Below are 13,908 nucleotides of genomic sequence, written 5' to 3'. Positions count from 1 at the left end.
CTCTCATCTTACATTTCACCAGATCTCATAACTTTGAAAAACTGTTACATGGTATTATCTGAAAGATTTACATAACATCTCCCCAAGCACATTTTATAGTCCATTAAATTAAAACCTCACATTTTCAAGAAAGCACCTTAAGAAAATTTAATGCAAACTATGAATTTGAAATGATGTAAAGTATGTTTGCACAATAGAAATCAGTGTTCATTTTAGATATGGTGGCAGGGTTATTTTCAGGTATGTAGAGTCAATGAGTGTCATGATTATATTTTAATTATTCTGCATTGTATATTTGTCATCTCTATGAAGTGAGTATCTGGTTCTCAGTGCCCAATGTATATATTTCTTAATTCTTTAAGTAAAAGATGGACTTGGGACCTATGGTGATTTTCAAATTTCAAAATTAATAAAAGAAATGCATGATAAAAAAATCTTTAAATCTGCTTCATGGGGAGCTCAGAAAATACTGACCCCTATTTTGTGATTCATATGTAATGCAAATATTTATATTTTTCCAATAATTTTTATATCCTTCTCTATTAATTTCCAATGTGTAGAACAGATCTCTGAGTAACACATTTCTCTGTCATTGTTTTCTTTTTCTCAGTAGAGAGGCTCATATGAGAGAACAGATGAAGAGCAGATGGGAGGAGGAATAGATCCATCTTCTTACATGGGTGGATTGTATTAGTCCTTCCAAATTGGAGGATTTTTCTTTTTGAGAATGGAGGGGTACTTATTCCTTGTGCTAAGCACAATGCTTTGCTTGTAATGGGCACAGGCTAATATAAGCATGTTCAGTTGATGAACAGTGGATGATAAATGTATATATCTTTGCTGAAGTTTCAAGGAATTGAACCTTAAAATGTAGAATGAGTACAACAATAATCCCTAAGTTATTTTTGGGTTGAAATATTTTGTACATAAGAAAGTTTCTATAGCATTTGGTTATTCTAGGTTTACCTTCATTTACATTACTACACATAAGCCGAAGCATCCTCATTTTCAAATCAGCCATGTCCCTTGTATCCACTTAGACCTGCCTTTCTATATTTGATATATATATGAGTTGTACAGGAGTAAATATTTTTTCCCTATTGCAAGTCAAGTTTATTCCTTTCTATAGGGCTCATAAAAATTCCCTTAATTACTATCAGTATTCTCCAATTTTCAAAGTCTGATTTTAGTATATTCTTGCTATTTTCATATTTTATACCTTTCTCTGTTTTTCACTTTCCTATATAAGGGGATGCAGAGGAAATATATTATTCTTAATAATTACATTTAGCAATTAGTTTTGACTGATCTCATTTTTAGATGGGACTTCATTGCAGAGAGTTTTCTTTTTTCTTTTTTAACATCTGGCATATCAGCTTTTTAAGTATCACTTTGGTTAAATTTCCAATGAAGTTATGATTAATAGTTGGATTTTAAGGAAAAGTAACTTATGGTAAAACTTTTCAATAGAATTTTTATTATCTGCCTTCCTCTCATTATTGCTACTTTCTTTTTCCAATTCCTTCAGCTGTCAACATTTTACTTGATACTCTATACCTTAGTTTCTTCAACTTTAAAATGAAGGGCTTGGTCTAAATTATCTCTAAAGTTCTGTGATTCAAACATTGAAACCATAGTCCCAGCCTCATGATATTTCCAAATGAAAGAGGGCATATGAATTAGTCAAAGGAAAAAAGTAGACAAAGAAAAATGTCAAAAGGTCTATGAAATTTTTTTTAAAGATTTATTTTTATTTGATTTATACCCCCCTCCCCCTTCCTTCCAGCTTGCTTGCTGTCTGCTCTCTGTGTCCATTCACTGAGCATTCTTCTGTGTCTGCTTGTCTCCCTTTGTTGCATCATCTTGCTGCACCAGCTTTCCATGGGCACAGGCTGTCAACTCTTCGTGGGATGGGCCATCAGCTCTCTGTGGGTGCAGGCCAGCTTGCCTCCCATATAGTAGAAGGGAGCCCAATTGCTTGAGCCATGGCTGCTTCCCTAGGTCTATGAAATTTTTCATTTAATTTTCAAAAACAAGATAAGTTAGAGTAAGTTCAGAATTTCAAAATAGATAGGTCTTAGAGGGGCAATTGATTGGAAGAGAGGAAAAGGGGACTTTTCTTGAAGGTAGTCCTGTGTACAATACTACTTTTACATCTACTGTGTATTTATTTTTGTTGGGTTTAAAAATTCCAACAGTAAGTATTACATACTGCTAATTTATTCTTATTATACAAAAGAAAACTGTGGATACATTATGTTAAGCTACTTCTTTCATCCAAAATAATGTTGCTCCTTAAGGCCTGTGCAATTCTTGGTCCAGATTGCCTATTTCACCTTTTCATTTTCTTGGATCTTCATTGGAATTGCATGAGACATATATGTTCTTTCTTGATAGTCCCACAATGCTTAAAATTATTTTATACCTTATATTGTCTTCTTCATAATTTATTGTCTCTTTCTACATTGTCAGCTTGGATCTTCTGCATGGACATTTTCAGTGTAACTACAAGCAAAATGCTGCAAATGCCTTGGATAAAATTGTCTTGATGAGGTCAGCCTCTCATATTGGAATAGCTACCACATGGGCACATGGTAATGTTTGTTCAATTGAATAGAACTGACAGTCATAAATATGAAATAAACTGGGTTAATTAGTATCTTTATATTTCCATCTGTGTCATAAAAGCGCAATATTACAGAAGGGGGTATAGTTCAAGTGCTTTGACTGCTGATTTAATGTTTAGTAAATGAGTTCTCTATCCTCTTCAAATATGTTAAAAAGCCTCAAAAGCAAATTACGGAAACCATGAAACTTTTGATCTATCACATGTATATTAATTCCTATGATATCATTAGTTTCCTTTTCAGCTATAAATTATTTGAATATCACATTCTGTGCTATTATATATATCTTTCATATTCTGTGGTTTAAGCTGCATCTTCCACTTAAAAGTGGTACTACTATCTTCTAACGAGCTTCCAGAATTTTCTTCAACATCAGCTCCACACTGTGGCCAAAGTGATCGTTCTCAAGCACAAATTCCCAGATCAAAACTCCTTAAATCTCCATTACTTTGGGATCAAATTCTAACTTCCAAGCATGGCACAAGTGCTTAATTATTTGCCATCCACTTACCTCTCCAAACTCGTTCTTAATATTCTTTTTCATTCTTTTCATCCCTTCAGTCGAGCACTTGTTACTTGCTGTTCTCTACACACATCATGCTCACTCTCACATTGGTGTCTTGCTGCTATTGCCTCTTCTTTGAATGGCCTACTTTCTCCTTCTTCCAACTTTCCCCTAGCTAACTTCACCTTTTTCTTCCCAGATATTAGAAAAAAAAAATTACTTTATTGGGAAGTCTTCTTTGACATCCCAAAACCCAGTTAGGTTCTGTTCACACAGCATCATACACATGGTTTTGAAACTGAAGATTTACTAATTGGCCTTCTATACCATAAAGTAAATTTGCCAAGGGACTCTGTCTTGTTCTCAGTTAAATCCTGTCTGATCAACAGTCCTGAAGTAAATATGTAGAATGAAGGACTGATTTTTTTTTTTTAAATCACCGCAATGTTTTTGCCATTGTAGAAGGAAGTCTGAAAGTTCACCCGTTTTTCATTTTATATCCTTTGAGGAAGACATTTCTAGTTTAGGAATTTATCAGCAGACAGCACGTTTCTATTTTAAGGACAATTATATATACAAGGGTAGACATTTCAAAATAATGACTGATCACGTATATGTATATATAGGTTATTTGATAAATGTGCATCATCTTTTTAAAAAATTCTTTTAACTAGAAATAACCAGAAAAATATTATGGTGGGTCTTTTACATTTTGGTCAGGGATTACCAAATATGTGAATTGATTGATATTTTTTCCCTTTTTTAAGTCCACTTGTGTGACTGTCAGTCCTCTTCTTTGACTATATATTTATTGACTACTCGGCACATAAAGGCACGGTGCAAGGCAGAGACTACCTATGTCAGCAATAGGGCATTTTGCACCAAGTCAACAATAGTCCAGGAAGGAAATGTTTGGGTATCTATGTCTTTGGTCTGCTTGAGTTGAGACCTCCCAATGGAGATGAAAAATGCTAAATGTCCAGGGCTCGACTTTCATCACATCCTCCATTGTCTGCCAAAGATCAGGACCCCAAAGAGTCCTCAAGTCACTGAGGACAGACTGGAACCTGAATCTCCAAGGGAGGGAATTGCTTAATTCCTCCTTTTATAGTTTTCAGTTCAATTGTTTTCTGGGAGCACAAATTTGTATCCTTATGAGAGAGTGTACTGCAATCAAATCAACCTGTTTAATCATCCCTAACATCATTTCCAGGGATGGTATTTCATAGAGAAATCCTACTTGGTGTTTTTATGAAACACATGCAGACTATCCAAAACACAAAGGATTTGGGGGTTTTGTTTTTGTTTTTAATACGTTGGTCTTACCAAAAGTTTTCTTTTTGTTTTTGTTTTTTTAAGGAGGTACTGGGGATTGAACCCAGGACCTCATACATAAGAAGCAGGTGCTAAACCACTGAGCTACATCTGTTCCCCACAGAGAGTTTTTTTGTTTTGTTTGTTTGTTTTGTTTTAGGAAGTACCAGGGATTGAACCTGGGATCTTGTACATGGGACAGAGGTGCTCAACCACTTGAGATACATCTGCTCCCTGTAAAAAGTTAAAAAAAAAAAAAACATTTATTTTTCCTTTTTCTTTTGAACCATGGTTGATAAAAGTGTATCTGCCAGGAGATCTTTATTGTTTTCTTCAAATAGGGTCAGGAAATCTAAAGAGTCAAATAACATAAATTGTTTCTTTTCTCCTATAGCTGAAATTGCTTATGTTAGTTTTAAATTTCCCCATTCAAATTAATGAACAATTTTCTCTGTAGAGTAAGAATGGATTTGGCAGTGAAAAGATCAGAGCAATCTCTTCTTCATTAAATTGGGCACAGAGGATTCACTGGCTCTCAAACTGTTAAATGGATATTAGGATTTTTAATGAATGGAACATTTATTTTTGTGCCAGCTCTACTAACAACATTGACATGATTAGCATACATTTTGGCAACTGTTCTAGCACAAGGTGTTAGTAAAAAGGGGCTTTTATCTTAGAGTTTAATTTACTTTAGCTTCCCTTGGTATAAATGTTTTTAGTGTGGACAAGATATATTTGTAAAGGATATCCAACCACAAGAGGTTATTCAAAGAAATATGTCCTCTTATTAATGTTACAGGAGTTTTTCATGTTGGAGATGATGTTCATATCCCAAACACATGAACCTTCTTCAAATTCAGAAATGAATAGAATATTTTATTATTTATACTGATGTAAAACCATTGCACTTATGGAGGATTTATTGTTTATTAATGGTATTACTGAATTTACAAGTAGTCGTTTACTTTATAAAAGAGAAATAAGAAAAAGCAAATGACTAGTAGAGGAAGCTTTCCTTCGTTGCTCTACACAATTATGAATGCAAAGTTTTTGAGTTATATGATCTTACTCTATTATTCCAGGTGCTTTTCTTATAAAAGGAATTTCCAATAAAAATATTTTTGTAACAAACAATGGGGCCTGATATGCTTATTTTATTTATTCATATCTTTAAGTTGAAGAAAACAAGAAAAATAAATTAATATATATTCAGAAGGTCCTGACCCTTCACATTTGATTTTTCTTTTTGGGGGCAGGATATATATATTGAAAGCTATTGTGTACAGCTATCAGAGACTTTGCCATACATATGTGGTAAAATGAATGTTTATAGTTTATGTTATACCTATAATTAATTAATACACATGTGCACAGGCATGAGTGTAAATGATATGAAATTCCATCAAATGTATAGTCATACTCTATTAGATACATTTCTGTAACTATACACATTTACTATTTTACCAATGTTTAATTGAGTAAAGAATTAGTTTAATATAAACTTTTAGCACAGCAGAATACTTAAGGTTTACCAACACTTACTCCTAGAAGCAAATGAATGCCAACAACAGGCACTTCAGTGAATGAGCAATTCCAAGTTCAAATAGAAAATGGTAAAAATGAAAAAGAAATTATGAAAATATATAGCTTTAATTTGCAGACATATAAACACTTTTGGTATAGTACAGACACATGATGCCAAAAAGTAAAATGATCCAGTTTAAACTAACACTTTCATTCCTTGTTTATACACATAAATTTGAGATAGCTCTCATATAAAATATGATTTCCAGCTTATACAATGAAGTGAAATGGATCAACCATTGATGAACCAGTATTCTTCATTGCAAAGGATTCAGTAAAAAGCTAAATTATCAAATAAATCTGCTGCTGGGCTTACAGAAAATCTCATGGACTCAATCCAAAGCCAAAGAAAGGAAGCCAGAAATGGTAGCCAACAAACCTAAACAACAAAAGAAATAAGTATAACTTTCATATAAAATGTAAAAATAAAATGTCCAATAGTATGCTTCTAGAATTATTCAGTTTTAATGAGATTTTTATTTTCTTATGTGATAGATGAGCTTAAGCATGTAAAACTCTAATATACAACCAAGTATAAAGTACTACTGACAAGCTGTGGAAATACCCATATGTCACTCACTTATGAAGCAGGTACAAACTGAAACATTTCTTTGCTCCTGGCTGTTTTTCTTGAGTGCAATTTGTACTTACATTTTCGGTAAGGAAGAATAAATGTATTTCTCTTGTAATAATAGCAAGGGCAGTGTAAAGCAAACAGAAAGCAATCTGACAATCTGAATACTCAGAAGTAAAATATTCTTCAACAGGTTGCATATTTAACACATGGCAATGTTTTGTGTACTTGCTAAAAGAGAATTGCATTTCTTTTTAATGCCTTTCCCTTCAAACTATGCATGATGTACCTATGAGGTAATAAACATACTTTTACAAGTATATTTCTCTTCCCTCTGATCATACATTTAAATCAGGCAAAACTCAATTTACTTTTATTTCATATTTGTTAAATTTTAAAAACAATATATTTAAAATATACTCTTTCATTAATTTCATGTACAACAACTGTCATGTACAATACCGCAAACAGTTCCCTGCAAAGGAGTAGCTGATGCCCTCTTGTGGACTTTTTAGACAAAATATTTAATGTACCATTTTCTTACCTTAACTCCCAGGTTTTAGCAATCATCTGCCTGGTGTATGAAGGCTGCAAATGATGTCCAAACGTTTTTTTTAAATACTCTTTATATAGCCATTAGTACTAATTTTCATTTAAAAAATGCTGTACATGTTTAATAACATCCAAATTTGAATTTAAAAACCTGGAAACATCTATTTACAATATGGTACAAGTTATAAATTAGTCGTCCTTCATTGGAATGACCATAAATACACTCTTGTTCTGGTGCTGAAGACTATCCAAATTCAGTTAAAGCATATCTCTGTGCTATTCACTTTGAAATGTCAAATATTAGAAATATCCATCGGTTTCCTCTCTCTCATATGCAAGTCAATTTTTCCTTTTAGTGGAATTTGTACCTCCAAATTTTCATCTTCCCTGTGATGCTTTTTTCCTTTCCTTAAGCAGATATATATGCCCATCCCTGTTACGAGTGTGATGGAACCCAAGCTTATCACAGACAGAGCTACCAAGGTAGGCACACAAGACACAGATTCCACCTTTCTATGAGTCGGTTCTATTGAGATCTGTGGTTCCTTCTCCTCTATATTAATTTCGGGTTCCTTTCTTAAAAGGCTCTCAATGTAGCTCTCATTACTGACAGTGTCATTGACAAATAGGTTGACCATGACCGTGGAGTGGAGAGGCTCTGGATAACCATGATCACTCACTTTGACCAGTAAGCGATGGAGCCCATAATCTGTCTGCAGCAATGCCTCTTCTAAAGTGATGTTGCCAGTTTTAGGGTCAATCCTGAAGGACTCGGGCCTTGGACCTCTTCTCCCTATGATGCTGTAGGCTATGACAGCATTCATGCCAGTATCTTTGTCAACAGCATAGACCTCTGTAACTGGAGAGCCAGGGAGAGTAGAAGGCAGTACCAGCAGATAAGACATATTAGACTGAGGAAATAAGACAAGAGGTGGGTTGTCATTGATGTCTAGTAGGAGAATTGTGATTTTGGCAGTAGAGGAGAGGGCAGGCTCACCCCCATCCACAGCTTCAACCCACAAAGTGTAGGAGCTTTGCTGCTCTCTGTCCAAAGAGACTTTAGCTCTCAACATGCCCTTCCCTGTGTCTATGACAAAAATATCACTCTGATTCACCACCGAAAGGGCAACCCATCCATTCCGCCCTACATCAGCATCTGTTACACTAATTACTCCGATTTCACCATATCCTGGAAAGTTTTCTGGCACAAAAAAGCTGAAGTCCTTGTTGATAAACCTAGGGCTGTTGTCATTTTTATCCAGCACCGTGAGAGCCACAGTGGCTACCGATTCTTGGGGTGGCTTCCCCGAGTCAACAGCTCTGACTGTGTACCTGTACTTTTCTTTCTCTTCTCGGTCCAGCGGAGTGGAAACTGTGAGAATCCCTGTGACACTGTCTAGGGAAAAATAAGATGGAGCATCAGGTCCCAGAAAATATGAAATTTGGCCCCTCTCTCCACTGTCAGCATCTGTAGCATACAGCTTGGTTAAAAAAGCATTAGGTGCATTGTTTTCTTCAATGGTTAGTTCTATCAGGGGTTGTAGAAACACAGGAGCATTATCATTGTCATCTAAAAGTTGTACTTTAATAATTTTTTTGACATGAAATCCCTCAGTGTTCCAGGCCACCACAGTTATTTCATAGAACTGCTGTAGCTCATAGTCCAGAGGTTTTGTGGTTTCTAGCAAATATTCATTATTATATGGTTTGTAGGGCGATAACCTAAATGGTCCATCACCATCCAGGTAGCAGTTGACCTTGTATTTACCTTCTGGATCTCTGATGGTGAAAAATGCAATTGGAGTGTTAACCGGTTCCAACTCTTTTAAGTAAACAATACCATCCATCTCATTTGCTATATAACGAGGGACAATTTCAGGGGGTCTGAAAATGACTTTGATAATGGACACCAGGGCTGTGATTACAGCAGGGATGCATCCTGGCCCATTAGCAAGGATGGTGAGCTTGTGCGTTTGCAGAACATTTCCCCCAATCTTACTGAAAAGTTTAATAACTCCGGTGGCTTCATCCAGCTGGAATAAATCCTTGGATGCCTGTGGAACTTTCTGGCTATAAGAATAGGTGATCTGAGCATTGGTCCCCAAGTCTCTATCCACAGCCTGAACAGCTGCAATCGGGGTGCCGACAGTTGCATTCCCATGCACGGTGACATTGATTTGTGAGTCTGTGAAGAGAGGACAATTGTCATTAATGTCACTTATGCCAATTGTGAGGGTGGCACTACCCGACAGTGGTGGAGTCCCACCATCCTCGGCTATGATGAGGCTTACATACTGGTCCTGGGTTTCCCTGTCCAAAGCCCCCATGACAATTAGGTAGGGGGTGCGCTCCCCGTTTTCATTCTCCTCCACATCCAGCGTGAACATGCCATGGTAGTCCAGTAAGCGGTAGGTCTGCACCCCATTCGTGCCTACATCGGGGTCCACTGCAGGGTGTTCTATGGCCAGCCGGGTGTTGACAGGTGCATTTTCGGGGACCCAAACGGAGATGTGGGACACCGGGAACTGAGGGGCATTGTCATTGATGTCTCGAATGGCGATTTTCACCTTCACGAACCTAAAGTATTCCTGAGGCAGGACCAGTACATCCAGCAGCAAAAGGCAAGAGTCCGAGGAAGGCGCCGAGGCGACGGAGATGCTGCCGCCCCAGGCCGTCCCCGCGCCGCCTTCAAGACACAGGACCTCCCTGTCGATCTCCTGGGCCGAAGTGTGCAGCTCCCCGGAGCGGTTGTCTAGGGTCACATACTGGCCACTCAGTCCCCGGGAGGCCAGGCTGAAGGAGAGAGGGGGGGTCCGCTGGGCGCCGGCGCTGTCCGCCTGCGGCCGCCGCTGCCCCTCCAGCCTCGCGGAGGCCCCGGGCACCAGCCGCAGGTCCTCCGCCAGGCTGCCGATGAGCACCCCCGCGGGGAGTCCCTCGTTCAGGCTGTACAGGAGCTCCGTGGCCCGGCTGTAACTCGCGAGGCAGCTGAAGGGTCCCACGAAGAGGAAAAACAGCAAGAGGTGCTGGATGGGAGGAGGGGAAGGGAAGATGCTCGTTACCCACACGCGGAAATCCGGAGATGGGAGTCAGAAGCCAGTGTCCCCGTGGCCGATGCTGCGCCCCCTTCCCCGCTTCCCCCTTCCCGGAAACAAAATCTCTAGTGAGACCCTGGTGAAGAGGAAACTTGCAGCAAAGGAGAAATCTAAGGGGCAGCACTGTCTCCAAAACTTCATTTCTCTGCTCACTTTCTAAACACAACCTTCGCCTGACGCCCCCTCCCCCTCGCGTCCCCATCACCACCCTCGGCCCGCGAACCACCTTCGGCCCCAACAGTAAAACACTCCTGCGAGCACACGCCTGAGTGGCGAGGACTCCCACTCGGGGCTGCGCAACGCGACAGGGAAGGAGGGTCGCGTGTGCGGAGGACGGAGGGAGGGGGCGGCTAGCAGAGAGGACTGAGAGGTGGGCAATTTGGTCCCCAGTTAAATGTCTCCGCCATTAGGGACCTGGAACGCAAAATGTGCTACATCCTTTACTATGAGACCAAGAAAAAGAACAACAACAATAATAATACTATGGAAACGCACACTCAGAAATTAACGCCTTCGGTGCAAAGGAGAGGTTTCCAATTCTGCTCGCACCGAATATCGAATCGATAGGCCCTGTAGCCCCACCCCCTTCCGAGTCCTAGCTTATCCCTTCTCTAGCGGAACCCGCGGAAAATGATTATGCAAAAACAATTTGTCAATTGCGGTGGCCAGTGCGTCTCAGCCAGATGCGCAGCCGGGAGCAATCTCCCAACCTCTCTCTCTACATCGGGTTGAGCGCACCCCCACCCGCCTCGACCCCTTCTGCCTATATTTCTGCTTCCGAAACTTCCTCTCTCGAGCCGAGATTTTGCTTTTTCCTTGCCAAAATGAAGACACGATCCCAAACTCTCTCTGCCTCCCGCACCTCGCGGGAAGTTTAGAGTAAGGGAAAAGGTTTACCAACCCATCCAGGCGTAGGAGCTGCCCACAGTATTGCAACTAGGCGAGCCCGCGGGGCCCCTGGACCCCAATCCTTACCGGCAGGTTCCTGTGGCTGGTGCTGCTCCTGGGACGATGTAGATGCCCCATATCCAGGCGCGGATGCCAGGTCGCCGGGCGCCAGCTCACTGCCAGGGTCCGCGAGCCGCGCGCACTCCCTGGGCCGCGCATTCCCAGGGAGGTTGCAGTTAGCGCGCTCCTGACGGGAGGGCGGCCCAAGACACTCCCTCTCGGTTCATGCAAATCGCTGGGGAACTTCAGCCAATAGTCACCGGCTCGTCAATTAAGGACGGACGCTAATAGGGGGCAGAAGGGCGCAGTCATAGTGGCCTGCACGGGACGGGGGTCCCTCCCGAGCCCGCCGCAGGAGTCAGGATGAGGCACTGGCCTCTGAGGACTGCAACCAGGCGCCGCCGGGTCCCGCACCAGAGCGCGCACCTGCCAGCTTCCTCGCCGCACCAGTCAGAGCCCACGTCCACAGGTTGGGAGAGAGAGAGGGAAAATTAAAATAAACAAATAAGCTCACATGTCCCTGAATATACCCAGAGAGGCAGCCGACGCCAAAGAGCAGTCACAGGCACGGTCCCCAAAAGCCTGATTTGCCGAGGGGCTTGGATCACGCAGTCTTGGCAGCAGAAAAAAGAAAATCTACTTTACTCTGTGGAAGGAAGACATTTCAACTTCTTTGTGACGCGGCTTGAACTGGAAGAGCAAAGACATGCAGTCCGTGAAGGTTTCGACGTGCTCCTGTTTTGATCCGTTGCTGTTAGCGGTTGCAGAGCTTCTGCTAGTTTCCTAGTTGTAGGCGCAAGCGACTCGGGATTCTGACTGGTGATTTTATGAGGGGGCAGCGTGGCTTCTGGCTGAGGGAAAGAGCCCAGGGGAAAGTGAAAATATGGAAACAATTGTGCTGTAACACAAGTGGTTCTGCAATGCATTTTAAGAGGTTTTTTTGTTTGTTTGTTTATTTGTTTTTTATTGGTTGTTTTTCAAATATCTTCCTGGAATGACTCCTGGGAGAGTGGTCCTTTAGAGAGGAATCATCCTGGAGGGGTGTATGGCAAAATGCTTGAAGAGCCCTTCTGGCTCACTAAATAGCCATGTGACCCCCCTGGGGCTCTGTCTCCTCCTTTACAAAATACGGCTGGTGGGAAACAACCAAGCATGAAATCTGTGAAACAGTTTTTGATCTGCATGTGTCTTATAGATAAAGAAAAAGGAACCCCGTTATTTTTCTTCTGCTCTACACTATTTAGAATATAAATTGCTTGGCCGAAATAATTGTTTTGCTTATGAACCTTGCTAATTTCTCCTCCTATCCACTCATCCTAGAGAGGCAGAGTCCTAAATATTGAAAACACAGTACATCAAAATGCCTGTTATATGTCACAACTAACAATGGCACAAATGGGGCAATAAAGGAAGTTCACAGAGACAACCCCCTAAAACAAGAACCTGGCGTACTAATTTAGCTTATAAAATCAGCTCCTTCAGATTCTTTACATGGAAATCGGGGTGCTGATATTCTGGTAAACACACACATGTACACAAGAATGCACACAATTATGCATATATCTGAGGTTAAGGCCATTCTACAGCTAGTAAACAAGCCACAAGCAAGCAAGTAAGGTTTGCCTCTCCTTGCTTTTCCAATAGCTGGTTTTGCCCTACAGATGAACTTTTACCATAATTGGTAAATATGTACTTTGGGGTCTATAGTTGAAACATATCCCACTATGAAAATCAATGCCAAGCTGTTTCTGAAATGTGTTATATTTTAGTCTTCACACAATGCCACAGCCTCCAGAAATTTGGGATACATGGTCAGAACTAAGAGCCATAAGTGGTTAGCATGTCCAGGCTGGACCCACAATCTCACTTCTTTCGGCATCTATCCTGATGCTCCAGCAGTAGACTATATATTCCCTCACACCTCATGCCTTCGCCAACAGGTTAAGATCACTTGCTTTTTTCATTTGGGTGAGAATATAGGGTTCTCTTTCCTTAGATTTCCCTTTACATTCAAGAATAATGCACAGTTGCTACTGTTTATGAAGACAGCCCAACTGAAGTGACATTGACACTCTGTAATTACTTTCTCAGATGTCTTTGATCCTCCCTGTATTCTTTTAAGCTCTTCTTTCTGACTTTGCAGTGACCGCTTTTGGCACGGATACACCTTTTTGAAGTGCCTTTTCCCCCAGGCAGGCTCCTGCCCTTCTGGCCATATCATCAGCTCCTCCCTGTGAAGAGGGTTAGCAATGCTCCCGATCCCCCCTTTGTAAAGTTGGCAAGAAGTTAAACCTCTGCATTTGGCAATTATTTTTGTAAAAAGGACGAATGTATGAACAATAACAAAAGATCTTCATGTAAGTTGAAACACAGGAATTAAGCACAGTTTGGAGATAATGTTTAGAGCAACAGTCACTTTAAGTTACTATGGTGATTGTAAAGTACCTCCATGGAAGTTTGTTTTCCCATCTAGGAGACCTTGGGACAAATTTTGGGTAATGACTTACATGTTAAATTCCAAACTGTTAATTGAAGTACTTATGATTCTTCCTCTTTGCAGATTCAAGCAGAGGTTGCCCTCAGGTTTGGATTATAATTGGACTTTAAAAAATAAGGACCGAATAGCCTTCTTTCTTCCCATGTGCATTATTTCTTGGCTTTGTGAAAACATTCCCAAAACTACTGTTGCTTTTAACTGCAGCCCTGTGA

General features: G+C 40.4%; 1 protein-coding gene across 1 annotated transcript; it reads right to left on the bottom strand.

The window, feature by feature from the left end:
* Window positions 1-6,080: 6,080 nt before the first annotated feature.
* PCDH20 (protocadherin 20) lies at window positions 6,081-12,067 on the bottom strand. Its single transcript, XM_004462808.4, has 2 exons — window positions 11,227-12,067; window positions 6,081-10,182 (listed from the first exon to the last, which is right to left on the bottom strand). The coding sequence occupies exons 1-2, from the start codon at window positions 11,356-11,358 to the stop codon at window positions 7,453-7,455; spliced, it is 2,862 nt and encodes a 953-aa protein (XP_004462865.2). The 5' UTR covers window positions 11,359-12,067; the 3' UTR covers window positions 6,081-7,452.
* Between the last annotated feature and the right edge of the window lie 1,841 nt (window positions 12,068-13,908).

Source organism: Dasypus novemcinctus, chromosome 15, assembly GCF_030445035.2.
Source record: "Dasypus novemcinctus isolate mDasNov1 chromosome 15, mDasNov1.1.hap2, whole genome shotgun sequence".
In the NCBI taxonomy this organism is placed as follows: domain Eukaryota; kingdom Metazoa; phylum Chordata; class Mammalia; order Cingulata; family Dasypodidae; genus Dasypus; species Dasypus novemcinctus.
This window is presented reverse-complemented; position numbering and strand designations above follow the sequence as displayed.